The 14680-nt window shown below is 33.5% G+C and overlaps 1 protein-coding gene across 27 annotated transcripts in view; it reads left to right on the plus strand.

Annotated features, from left to right (window-relative positions):
* The window catches only part of LOC114344868 (voltage-dependent calcium channel type A subunit alpha-1), a 460590-nt gene that overhangs the window by 370028 nt on the left and 75882 nt on the right, over window positions 1–14680 (plus strand). For 21 of the 27 annotated variants that reach the window (XM_050650056.1, XM_050650071.1, XM_050650052.1 and 18 more), the window contains one exon: window positions 13732–13764. The exons of the other annotated variants lie outside the window; for them this stretch is intronic. In XM_050650056.1, the coding sequence (XP_050506013.1) occupies window positions 13732–13764 (33 nt within the window). The remainder of the gene's footprint in view (window positions 1–13731; window positions 13765–14680) is intronic. 27 annotated transcript variants of the gene reach the window in all.

The raw sequence follows: 14680 nt of genomic DNA on the forward strand, positions 1-14680 counted from the left end.
TAGTGTTGTAATGCAGTAAATCCATCATTTCCGTTATGTAAAATAATTCCCAATTGGGAATATGGGAGAGAGTAATTGATAGATATGGGAGAGAGTAATGAAACACACATGAAAAAACATGAAAATATGGGAGAAAGTAATTGATAGACGGATACGTGAAGAACCCGAAATATTCGAGAATCAATTTGGCTTTATGCAGGACAGATCAACAGCAGATGTAATTTGCATTATAAGGCAACCGATGGAAAAATACAGGAATAAAGAGACCAACGCTCATATGGTATTCATTGATCTTGAGAAAACATCTGATAGAGTTCCTTGAGAGATTCTGTGATGGGCACTCAATAAGAAAGGAGTCCCTGGCGAATATGTAAAGATTGTGAGAGATAAGTATGAGGGAGTAACGACTAGTGTTAGGACAGGTGTGGGAGAGACTGATAAATTTCAGGTGAAAATAGGATTGCACCAAGGCTCGGTGCTTAGTCCTTATTTATTCTCATTAGTTTTGGACCAGATAACAGCGAAATTACAGGGTAGAATTCCATGGTGCCTAATGTATGCTGATGATGTAGTGTTAATAGGAAATAGTGAACGATACTTAGAATAAAAGCTGGAACAGTGGAGACAAGCTCTGGAGGAAAAAGGTTTAAAACTTAGTAGGACAAAAACAGAGTATTTGGAATGTTCATTTAAAGATGGAGTTACTACACATAAAATGGTATCTTTGGATGGTGAAATGATTGGAAAAAGCAATAGTTTTAAATACCTAGGATCGGTATTACAGGTAATGGAGAAATAGATGGAGATGCATGCAGTAGAATTAGAGCTGGATGGATGAAGTGGAAAGAAGGGAGTGGTGTGGTGTGTGACAGAAAAATTCCAATGAAGCTGAAGGGAAAATTCTATAAAACAGCCATAAGAAGAAATGGGGGACGACGATAATGCAGGACATGTTGGTAAAGGGGATTAACATTGATATGATCCAAGATAGAATTGTGTGAAGAAATGCAATTAGGGAAGCCGACCCCGCATAGGGATAAGACAAAGAGAATGATGATGATGAATTCCTAATAAAAAAACCTGATTTCAAAAGATTGTTTATCCATTCCCAGATATAAATTTTTGTTTAATGAGAGCATACACAAATCAAGCAGATAATAAACGAGCATACAACGAGCAAAGAACAAAAGTAAAGGAAATAAATCGACAAAAGAAAAGAGCACACTATGAAAAAATGTTACAGAGACTGTAATAGAAGCATTCCATCTCAACAACCATTTGGAGCATGCAAAACTGAATGTATCTTGGAAGGGACAACACTTGGAACATACTGACAGGCCGAAATATCTTGGAGCCATAGTAAAACGGTCATGAATATATAAATTCAACTGTCAGAAGGCAAGACAAAAGGTTATTACGAGTAACAACCTTCCCCGGAAACATGTAGGGAGCAAATGGGGTGAAAACTCATAGGTCTTATAGTCAACAGCTAAAGCCTGTATTTTTCATCAGGGGAATATGCCTGTACCATTTGGAGTAGATCTAGATCAGCCAAGTTACCACTGCATTAAATGAAACATGTAGAATAACCAATGGGTGTATGAAATGTACCCCTTTATCCCTACTGTACCGGGCAGCTGGATTCGCATCACCAGAAGACCGTAGATGTGCCTCGCAATATGTGGAAAGTTCAGGCAAACTTTCGATAAAAGGTACTAATTATGTGGGATTGACGAACCGCCAGGAACCAACCGGCTTAAATCAAGGGAATGGTTTATGAGAAACTTCAGCGTCGAACCTCCCGAACTGTTCCCCCTACACCCAGAACCACCTATCCGAATGGACCTAAACTGGAAAACCTGGCAGATACTTAACCGCTTACGCACCAGTGTTGCCCCTGCAAAACAGAACCTCATTAAATAAGGTATAAAGACAGATATCGACGTACTTTGTGAATGTTGGGAAATACCGAATATGGAGCACCTGAGAGTATACAGGCTTTGTCCATCACATTGTACCCTCGACGACTTATGGCTCGTTAATTCAAAGGGTGTAGACGTAGCCCAAAACTGGGCAGAAAAACTGTGGTCGAATCCAGACTCGACAAAGTAATATAAATAGAGGATCACTGGCATTTTCGTCTCTTACGACTGGACTAATTGAAGATCTTGGATGTTATCTGCCACTATCGCTGTATCATCGGCATACCTAATGTTGTTAATAAATATGCCTTTTATTTTGATAGTCCTATTAGAGTTGGCCACTGTTTCTGCAAATGTTTTCTCTTCGTATAAGTTAGACAGCATTGGAGAAAGTATCCGGAAACCAAAATTATGAAAATATCAAGGATAAAAAATCTACCCTCTCAAATTTATGTGAACCACTAACAGCTTGAATACATAAACCAATACAACTATCAATAAACCAATACAACCAATAAACAATCAACTTGATTATAAACAAGAAGTAAGAGCGAGCGAGTATAGAGGTAGCGCGACAAGGCTTTAGCAAAATGAAAAGCTTATTTTTTAACAGCAGCATTAATATCAGCCATAGATATCGTTTTCTGCATTGCTATGTATGGTCAATACTTTTGTATGGAACGGAGGTCTGGACACTCAACATAACGCTGATAAATAAGTTAGAAGCCTTTGACCTCTGGATTTATAGAAGGATCTTGAAAATGCCTTGAAGAACCCATATCACCAACTAAAATGTTCTGAGGAGAATAGGTAGAGATAGGGAGCTGCTGAAGATCATCAAAGCTAGAAAAGTTAGCTACCTGGGACACATAACGAGAAACGAAAAGTACCGCATTTTGCAACTGATCATCCAAGGTAAGATTGAAGGAAAACGTGGTCTTGGTAGGCGCAGGATTTCATGGCTTAGAAACATCAGAGACTGGACCGGCCTTGATTCAACATCTTTCTTTGTACCGCATTGGACAGAGACAAATTTGCCAGTGTAATCGCTAACCTTGACTAAAGTAGACAGCACCCTAAAAAGGAGAAAGTATTCAAAATTGCCTTACTTCCTTTTTATTGAGAAATCTTCCGTTTTGTTCAAATTTCGAAGACGTACTGTTGCTGTCTGGTTCCAATGCAGATTGGAGATAACTCTTATTTCTTTTTTATCCCATTTCAAGTCTTGTATTTATTTCATCATTATTTCGTGTTTTCCATTATCGAATGCCTGCTAATAATCGATGAAACAGAGAAAAATATCAATTATTTGATATAAACAATTATGTACTAACGTTTGCTTACTAACCTAAAGATGGCTTATCTCGCACCAAGTCCATTTTTGATACCAAACTGATTCACATTTCTTAAATTATCTTGTGTGTAGTATTCTCAAAGAAAGTTTTAAAAAATGGGCCATTAGGCTTATTGGCAGAATTTCTTATGCTTATTCCTTGCAGAATTTCGCACGGGGTATTTTTTGGTTAGGGCGATAAAGTAGAGCGAACCCGACTTTTGGAATCTGGCCCGTATCGTAGATATCGTTCAAAAAGCTTCACAATAATGTCTAGATTTTCTTCATTCAGTTTGATTGTTTCTACATACATATTCTCTGGTCCAGAGGCTTTGTCCTTTTTAATAGTTTAATACCATATACAACCTCAGTACCTAGTACCTGTCTACAAAAACAAGGGAGACATACAACAGTGTACAAACTACAGGGCTATAAAACTACTTAGCCACACCATGAAAATATGGGAAAGAGTAATTGATAGACGGATACGTGAAGAAACCGAAATATCCGATAATCAATTTGGCTTTATGCAGGGCAGATCAACAACAGATGCAATTTCCATTGTAAGGCAACTGATGGAAAAATACAGGAATAAAGAGACCAACGCTCATATGGTATTCATTAATCTTGAGAAAGCATATGATAGAGTTCCTCGAGAGATTCTGTGGTGAGCACTCAATAAGAAAGGAGTCCCTGGCGAATATGTAAAGATTGTGAGAGATATGTATGAGGGAGTAACTAGTGTTAGAACAGGTGTGGGAGAGACTGATAAATTCCAGGTGAAAGTAGCATTGCACCAAGGCTCGGTGCTTAGTCTTTATTTGTTCTCATTAGTTTTGGACCAGATAACAGCGAAACTACAGGGTAGCATTCCATGGTGTCTAGTGTATGCTGATGATGTAGTGTTAATAGGAAATAGTGAAAGAGACTTAGAACAAAAACTGGAACACTGGAGACAAGCTCTGGAGGAAAAAGGTTTAAAACTTAGTAGGACAAAAACAGAGTATTTGGAATGTTCATTTAAAGATGGAGTTACTACAAATAAAATGGTATCTTTGGATGGTGAAATGATTGAGAAAATCAATAGTTTTAAGTACCTAGGATCGGTATTACAGAGTAATGGAGAAATAGATGGAGATACATGCAGTAGAATTAGGGCTGGATGGATGAAGTGGAAAGAAGCGAGTGGTGTGTTGTGTGACAGAAAAATTCCAATGAAGCTGAAGGAAAAATTCTATAAAATAGCCATAAGACCGGCTATGATTTACGGAACTGAATGTTGGGCAGTGAAAAATAAAGGGGAACAACGAATGCATGTGGCGGAAATGAGAATGCTTAGATGGATGAGTGGAGTGACAAAGAAGGATAAAATTAGAAATGAGTATATTAGGTGAAGTCTAGGTGTGGTACCAATTGATGCCAAAATGAGAGAGCATAGGTTAAAATGGTTTGGTCATGTTCAACGTCGAGACGTTAATCAGCCAATACGAAGAATAGCTGAAGTGCAGATTCTTGGAAGGAGTAGGAGAGGAAGAACAAAGAAGACCTGGGAGAGACGATTAGGCAGGACATGTTGGTAAAGGGGATTAACATTGATATGATCCAAGATAGAATTGTGTGGCGAAATGCAATTAGGGAAGCCGACCCCGCATAGGGATAATGCAAAGAGAATAATGATTTGTTGTGGCCTTTGTGTTCTGTGATCATCAAAAAAATAATCTTTATTACTGATTTGTGGTATGTGTTTGTTTATATTAATTGTTAATGATATCTTCTATGTTATCTTCTATGGTATTTCCTACCCTTCAGTTTCTACTCTATTTTTGTAACACGGTAAATTTGACTGTTTATGATGGTACCAAAGATAAAATTTTCATTTAACAGTTTTGATGCTAATTGATTTTGATATGTAAATAATAGTTTTTAAATTAAATCGGTGGGGCAATATATAGTTTTGTCCCATTTCGATAGTATAATAAACTAAAGTACACCCAGATTCTTCCCGAAAGGACATTGCACCGTACACATCTTATGCAAAATGTAATGTCACTCAAATGAAATAAAATTTAAATGAATAGATTTGACTCGAATTTACAATCATTTAATATCATTGCGCCAACTCTGAATTTTGAATAATAACGCCGTGAATTGATCTAAAATATAAATATAAATATAAATTGATAAAATATAAATATAAATTGATAAATAAATCTAAAATCAAATAGGTACCTATGTACTTGAGTTAGACAGAGAAAGGAGATTTTGTGGATCGGCAATTCATAAATATTTGTGCAGGTATTTTATAGAAAGTTTTATTATTTTACAGATGAAAAACACATATTTTACAGACGCACTGAAAAATATGGGCCAGCCTCACGCTGGGCTATGCTATTTTCAATAGCGACTAGACTAATAATATTGATGAATATGGCCGTTTTATGGGCTTCAAAAATGTAATTTCCATAAATTTTAACTACAATTTTAGGCGTTATTAATCAAAATTTAGAGTTGGCGCAATTACACGAAATGATTGTAATTTCTAAACAAATCTATTTAAGTAAATTTTATTCATTTGAGTGATATTACATTTTTCATAAGATCTGTGAGGTGTCCTTAAGCTTCATAGTCTAGGCGCCAGAGGGGTCACCGTGTACTTTTCAATTCTGATGGACAAACTCAACGGTTTCTTATGGATTTTTGGCTGCTGATTATGAATTTTGATGGTGGATTTCGATCTGAGTGGTCAAAAAATTGTTATAAACAATTTAATTCTTTATAAATTGTTTATAAGGCTCTGGCTCATAAACTAAAAGAGATAAAAAAATGTTTCAAATAAAATTTGTTCCTTTATAAAAAACAAAGAAAAAACGTTTACTGAATTTAAATCCATTAATTAGAACTTAAGATATTGTAAAATTAGTGCAAAATGTAAATTGCCAATTGCAAAATAAGTATTTTTCGAAGCTTTATCGATAGTAACTCGGCTGCTGCGCATGCAAATGAGCCTTAGAAGGTCTCGTTTTAAAGCTTCATTAATAGGCTTTCAAACAAAGTTTGTTAAAATACTGTATCTTCATTTATTTTTTTAAAGTTATACCCGTTTGAAGTTTTAATTTTCTTAAAAAAATTGTAAATTAATTTGTTTATAGGGGTTTCAAGCAAATTTGAGCTATAAATATTTATACTCTTGTTAACAATAATGATAGAAGAAATTAAAAGGAACAATTTGAGCTTACGAAAAGGTTCGTAAGTTTATTTTTGGCCAAGATATCGATATTTTATGGCTCACAGTATTCTTCGACGCTTTATCGATCGTAACTCGACTTCTACGCATGCAAATGAGCCAATATGTGATATCCATATAAAAATGGATCGAGTTCTTTTGCAGCATCATCACTGCATATAAAACGGGCATTTATGATGTGGCGGCATACACACAATTGACGGGCCTTGATGATGCTGCAAAACTAGATCTACTTTATATGAATATCATATAGATAATTAGACTCTGAAGCCCCAAAAAGTTTTAGTTTTACTGCCTACAAAAATAGACTTAGTACCACTATGTAACTGTAAAAATTTCTCTAAGAACTTATGCAGATGTAAAAAAGCTGTGATTCCCTGTATATCTCTATGCAGATGCATGAAAAAAAAGGTTGTAAAAATAGTATTAAGAAATAATATCAACTTACTTTTTAGTTATACTTCTGAAATATTAGTTTTTAATGTTTTTTTTTTCTCATTTAATACAAAAAATAGAAGTAAATAGAATGAAAGGTGATACGAGGTACAGTATGATGATTTAATTATAAGCATTGTATGATAAAATTTTATTAGCATTTTCAACAATGAAAAATGAAGATAACGTACGTATACATAGAAATTATAATTTGCATCGAGAAGTTAACGCGTGAACCTTTACGCGGTGAGCCGATCTTGCTCCTCATAGCGCGCGCCATTAAAATATCGACATCTTAGCCAAAAATAAACTTATGAACGTTTTCATAACCTCAAATTGTTCCTTTTGAGTTCTTCTATCATTATTGTTAATTAAAGTATACATTTTTATAGCTCAAATTTGCTGGAAACTCTTATAAACAAATTAATGTAATTTTTTAAGAAAATTATAACTTCAAACGGATATAACTTTAAAATAAATGAAGATAAAGTCATGTAACAAACTTTTTTTGGGTCCGGTCCTGAACATGGTAACACAAACTGTGTTTACATTTCAGTCCCAAAAAATCATCTTTTTTCAAGTAGTTTATATCCAAATAAACTTGAAAATAAGCAAAAAGTAATAGTATATAGTGCAGTTACCTTACGGAATAAACCAGTGAGTTTTTATTATTTATTTATTCAAAACATTACAAAGCATACCGTTTGTAAGGTTAAGTGACGGCCGAAAGGCCAGTTCTCGGAACTAGTTCTGGTTCTGAAACTGGTTTATAATTACTAATGAGTATACCAAATGATACCAGATCCGACCTAACTAATTTGTCAACAATCATGACTGAAGATCATCAACAACCTCAAAACAAAACCTCATATTCAACTGTGCTTAACAATGCTTCTTCAATTCAATTTCCTTCAAAGCTGCAAGCAATTTTATTTAATTCGCTACCTGATACTAAAATAGAAGAGTACTTAATAGCACTTGGTGAAGTTGTTCATCCACGGAATATTTTATTTTCATCAAGGCTATCAAATAACAGAATATGTATTTATCTCTCCAGCGAATCCCTGGTGGAAAAATTTATGTCCGGTCCAGCAGAAATAACAATTAAAGGCGAAAATCTAAAAGCACGAAAATTGATAACTCCAAACGAACGACTGTTACTATCGGGTGTTTGCCCTTCTATTCCACATATTCTAATAGAGAATGAGTTAACCAAATTTGGTCTTAAATTAATGTCACCTTTAACCTTCCTTAGAATCGGTAGTCAACTTCCAGAATTTCAACACGTCCTCAGTTTTAGAAGACAAACTTATATTCAACCACTTGTAGATATAGACCTTCCCTCTTCTTTCTTAATGACATATGATCAAACTTCGTATCGCATATATTTAAGTTTAGATAAACCTTCATGTTTTATCTGTAAGAACACAGGTCACGTTGCAGCAAATTGTTCAAATCATAATCAACAAAATGATTCCTCTCATATCCAACACCAACCGCAACAACCAATACAACAACAACCAATACAACAACAACCAATACAACAACAACCAATGCAACAACAACCAATACAACAACAACCAATACAACAACAACCAATACAACAACAACAAGCAATACAACCACAACCAATACAACAACAACCAATACAACAACAACCAATACAACAACAACCACAAGAATCCCCCAAGTCTATTCCATCACCCCTAGAAATGGAACCAAATCATCCAGTCAGTAATTCTAGTGCCGAACCTTCACTTAACCAACAAACAGATACTAATTTAATGCCCCCCGTATTAATTATGGAAACTAATTGTATATCTAAGGATCAGTCAACGACCAATAAGAGAACAATTTCGGAAATTAATACTACTCCATCTCCCACTGAAGAATTAAATAAAGAATTTAAAGTACCAACACAAACCAAAAAGAAACAAAAAAAGCAAACTGAATCTACCAGATCAATTCAGGAAATAATGATGCCAACAAAAACAGTATTTCACGATACGTCAAATAATTTTAACTTAACATATGAACAAACACTTGACTTTTTTGAAAATTATACTAGCTCGACTGATCCCATTAGTTTATTACAAACATACACAACGGATATACCCAACTTTATTTACATGTTAACAACAATTAAGCCATATTTTACAGAAAAAAGCATGAAAACTAAATGCACTAAATTAATAAACAAAATCGAAAAAATGCTAGACGATCCCGCTTATCAAGATAGTGATTGTTCGACAAATTCAGCTCCAGAAATAAACTAAAATCTTCGAACCGATACTACAATGGAATGTTAACGGGTTTTATCCCCGTTTAGAAATGCTTAAACATTTATGTTCAATAATCTCACCATCAATAATATGTTTACAAGAAACAAACTTTAAAGGATATCATAGTTATGACATGAAGAATTATTCTTGTTTCCATAAAAACCGAGACAACGCAAATATCGCTAGTGGAGGAGTTGTTACGTATGTTAACAAAAAATATGAATCAGAAGCATTAGTAATCAATAGTAATTTAGAAGTAGTAGGAGTATCAGTGTCCTTTCCACAAAAAATGAATATCTGTAATATTTATATTCCACCTGACTTACCTATCACAGAAGCAGATATTTCAGATGTATTAGATCAGATTCCCACTCCCAGAATAATCGTTGGTGATTTTAACAGCCATAATCCAATATGGGGATCTCTTGGAATAAATTCCAAGGGCAAAATTTTAGAAAACATAATTACCTCAAAAAACCTAAACGTACTGAATGATGGACAATCAACAAGATATAATATTCATACAGGTACTTCATCAGCTATCGACCTGTCATTATGTGATCCTGTACTATCAGCAAAGTTTTCATGGGATGTAATTCCGTTTTTATTTGGAAGTGATCATTATCCTATTAAAGTCTCTTTTAACAGTAATTATGAAGATACTAATACAACCCCAATTCCAAAATGGAATCTAAAGAAAGCCGATTGGTATTTATTCAAAAAGTATATTCAACAGAACTGCCATAGCTTAAAAGAAGTCAACGAAAATCATCATATAGATGAACTTTTGAATTCGTTTATATCATTAATCCATCTTGCCGGTGAAAATCATATAGGTAAAACACAAACTCTACATAAAAGAAATTCATTACCATGGTGGAACGCAGAGTGTACTGATATAATAAAGAAATATAAAAAATCCTTTAACAAATTGAAACGTCACAAAACACTTGAAAATACTATAGAATATAAGAAGTTACGGGCTCAAGCTAGATATATAACTAAAAAGAACAGAAAAAAATCTTGGCAAGAATTTATGTCCTCTATTAATTCCACTATGCCTATAAGCACCGTATGGGAAAAAGTTAGAAAAATATCTGGAAGTAATACCTATAAAAAGATTCCATTTCTATGCAATAACAAACAGATAGTAACATCTAATAACGAAATAGCAGATTTATTAGCAAAACAATTTGAAATGAACTCCAACAATAACAACTTTTCTAAAGAATTTATCAATACCAAGATGATTTCGGAAAATAAATTAATAGATTTTAATTGCATTGAAGATAATCCTCTTAATATAACATTTACCATGGAAGAGCTTAATCACTCTTTAAGTACCAGCAAAAAATCGGCGCCAGGACCAGACGATATTCCTGTTAGTTTCTTACAAAATCTACCAGATAATGGAAAACAATATCTTCTTAACCTATACAACAGAATTTGGACTAATAATGAGTTTCCCACAAAATGGACGCAGGCGATAATAGTTCCATTACTAAAACCAAATAAACCACGAACTGATCCCGAATCCTATAGGCCAATTTCGCTTACCAACACAATGTGTAAAATCTTGGAAAAAATGGTGAATAATAGACTAAGGTGGTTTTTGGAAAATAATAAATTAATAATCAATGAACAAAGCGGCTTTCGCAGGAACAGATCCACTATAGATAATTTAATTGACCTAGAATCCGAGATAAATGAATCGTTTGCAATTGGACAGGAATGTCTTGCGGTTTTTTTCGATATAACAAAAGCGTTTGACATGGCTTGGAGATACGACATTCTTAACACACTAAGTCAGTGGGGCGTCAAAGGTAACATGCTATATTTCATTCAAAATTTTCTTAGTAAGAGACAATTTAAGGTTAAGATAAATGGTACACTATCCAGCACTAAAGACCAAACAAATGGAACACCTCAAGGATCTGTTATTAGTTCAACACTATTCTTAGTAGCAATAAACAAAATCTTAGAAAACTTTCCACAACTTGTTAAAGCGAGATTATACGCTGACGATTTAGTTATATATTCGAGAGGAAAAAATATTCTTTCTATACAGAAAAATTTACAATGTGCATTAAATCACCTTGAAAACTGGTCGAAAGCTGTAGGATTGCAATTCTCTACAACCAAAACTAAATGTATTTTATTTTCAAAAAAACGGCAGTCTACAACTCCAGATCTTCAGTTATATGGAAACAACTTAACTTATGTGGAACACTTCAAATTTCTAGGAATGATCTTTGATAAAAAACTATCTTGGAAGTACCACATTATGCACATTAAACAATCCTGTCAATCTGGTCTCAATTTAATGCGTACACTGTGCAATCGTAATTGGGGTTCAGATTGTAAAAGTTTGATTCTTATTTACAAATCTCTAGTACGATCCAAACTCGACTATGGATCAATTGTATACTCATCTGCAAAGAAGACACTTCTTGCTCAACTAGAAGTCATACAAAATACAGCATTAAGAATAGCCACAGGAGCATTCTGTACTAGCCCCATTAATAGTTTACAATGTTTAACCGGAGAACCACCTTTAAATTTCCGAAGAATGTACTTGTCATTAGCCTACGCATCATCCATATATGCAATAGAATCGCATCCCACTTTCCACCACACTATTGCAGAACGTTTCAAAGAAACTTATGTAAATAAAAAAAGAACTAACCCCCCCTTTTACGAGAGAATCAGAAAATATCTCTCTCTCAATAATATTCAATTCCCAAAATTTTTTAATCAGACAAATACAGTTACTCCTCCGCCCTGGACCTTTCCTCCTGCAATATGTGATCTAACTCTTTCTAAATACAATAAGCTTGATACCCCCCATGCAACAATTAATCAATCTTTTCTCAACATACTTGCTTCTTTCCCAGATCATTGTTATATTTATACAGATTCATCTAAGACTGCTGATGGTGTGGGATCGGCAGTTGTAGATTCAAACACTATATTACAATTTAAATTATCTTCCACTTGCAGTATTTACTCTGGAGAACTATATTCAATTCTGCAAGCCCTCATTCACATTCGTACTCAAAAAATTCCAAAATCTGTCATAATTACCGACTCACTCAGTGCATTACATACGATAGAACAGTTATATACAAGTAATCCTATAAGTATTTTAATAAAAGAACAATTACATTTACTGAAGAACATGATGCAGCAAGTAAGCTTTATATGGGTTCCATCACACATTGGACTTCAAGGAAACGAAAAAGCAGATTTCCATGCCAGAGAAGCAATACACAGTGCGTCTTCAGTGTTAGTGAACTTAGTGCCTGTTTCCGATTACAAACCATTCCTTAAAGAAAAAGTGTTAAACAAATGGGAAAACGAATGGAATCTTTCACAATCATCTCTACACACAATAAAGCCCTCAATTGAACCTTGGTGTGAGATAGACCTAAATCGCCAGCTGTTTGTGAAGCTAAATCGTTTACGCATAGGGCATAGCAGACTTACTCACAGCTACCTAATCTCTAAGTCAAATCGCCCTATTTGTGACCTGTGTAATTGCGACATCAATGTAACACATATATTAATAGAGTGTCCTAAATATCTTAATGAAAGACAAAAACACTCCATACCTCTCAATATAAAAGCAGTCTTAGGATCACACTGTAAGCTTACACATTTGTTTAATTATCTGAAAGACATTAATGTTTTAAGCAAACTATAACCACTGTTAACATTTTATAATTCTTAATTTGTAAATTATATTGTTACCTAAATGTGAACTTATGTAATAGTCAAAATGTTATTAGATTTAAGTAACCATGTATTAATGACAGTACAGCTAATAACCCAAAGTGGTTGATGCTGATAATAAAATAAAAAAAAAAAAAAACTTTTTTTGGAAGCCAATTAATTAGGCTTTAAAACAAGACCTTCTAGGACTCATTTTCATGCGTAAAAGCCGAGTTACGATCGATAAAGCCTCGAATAATACTTATTTTGCAATTTGCATTGTGCACTAATTTTACAATATCTTGAGTTCTAATGGTTAGATTTAAGTTTAGTAAACGATTTTTTCTTCGTTTTTATTAAGGAACAAATTTTATTTGAAACATTTTTTTATCTCTTTTAGTCTATGAGCCAGAGCCGTATAAACAATTAAATTGTTTATAAAAATTTTTTGACCACTCGAATCGAAATCCACCCTAGAAATTCGTAATCAGCAGCCAAAATCCATAAGAAACCGTTGAGTTTGTCTATCAGAATTGAAAGAATTGAAAAGGACACGGTAACCTCTATTTGGCGCCTAGACTATCACTAGTAGAAAAAAATACACCAATGATAAAAACAAAGTTTTCCATTATATTTTCACTAAAAATTATGCCTACAAAGAATACCAAGCAAGATAAGAAATATTCAGGAAACCCGTTTGGCAACCAATCACTACTGCAATTTACCAAACAGCAAACGATTCACACAGCAAATAAGTAGAAGACCAAAAAACTAGTACATTGTAACTCTATAAATTATTTTCAGGGATTTGGAAACAGTCCTTCAGCCAATACCGCGGTAGTATATTCATTATCATTTTCGCATTTTTTTTCTATTCACTTCAATTTTTATTGCATTTCAATCGAGGAATTTTCATTCATAGTACAGTCCTGCAAGTAGAACTAGATCAAATAGTTGAATAGAGTACTTCAATATATAGATACAGTATCTAAGTGTTATTTTATGGCTGCTTTTATGAATTTGTTGAAGATTTCGGTTAAGTATCTTTTTTTAAAACCGCCCTTTTCATGATTAAGTAGGTATAACCTAATAAAATAAAAAAAGTTAAAATGTAAATTCGTACAGGTTGAAACAAATTTTATATCAAAGTTTAGGTGGGTACAAAAGATATTTGCGAGAAAGTATCCAAATCATACAAGGGGATCATTGGTTAAATAATTAAAAAAGGTCATTTTTGCAAAAAAATATTATTTTAACTGCTGAGGTAATTCACTTATTAATAAAGATCTAAGGGATTTTTTTCTGCAAAGTTGAAGGGTAAATTTTTGACATAACACTTACTAAATTAAATTTAACCCCCTATTTATTTAAATAATTGTATATAAAACTTTAAAAACAAATTTTCTAAAAATTATTTTTAGCGTTTTGAATAAGCACTATAAAATGTCCTATTTTACAGACGAAGTTGCGCTATGTTACCAGTATTAAGCCAAAAAAAAAGGTCGAAAAATATTTAATATTTTTTGAGATATTGAATTTGATTTTTAAATGTTACTATATTTTCCATTGCAAAAACGCGGTTGTTGCCAAAGAAATATTCACCTGCATAAGATCTTATTATTTTTATTTTTATGTATATTTTGGATAAATGTATTGTAAATTCAAATTTCAGTTAAACTCCCCCCTAAAATGGCATTTGAAAATTATTAAAATTTGTTTACAATTTGTTTTTTTTTAATAACGTCGCGGCGAT

This window comes from Diabrotica virgifera, chromosome 1, assembly GCF_917563875.1.
Source record: "Diabrotica virgifera virgifera chromosome 1, PGI_DIABVI_V3a".
Taxonomy (NCBI): Eukaryota; Metazoa; Arthropoda; class Insecta; order Coleoptera; family Chrysomelidae; genus Diabrotica; species Diabrotica virgifera.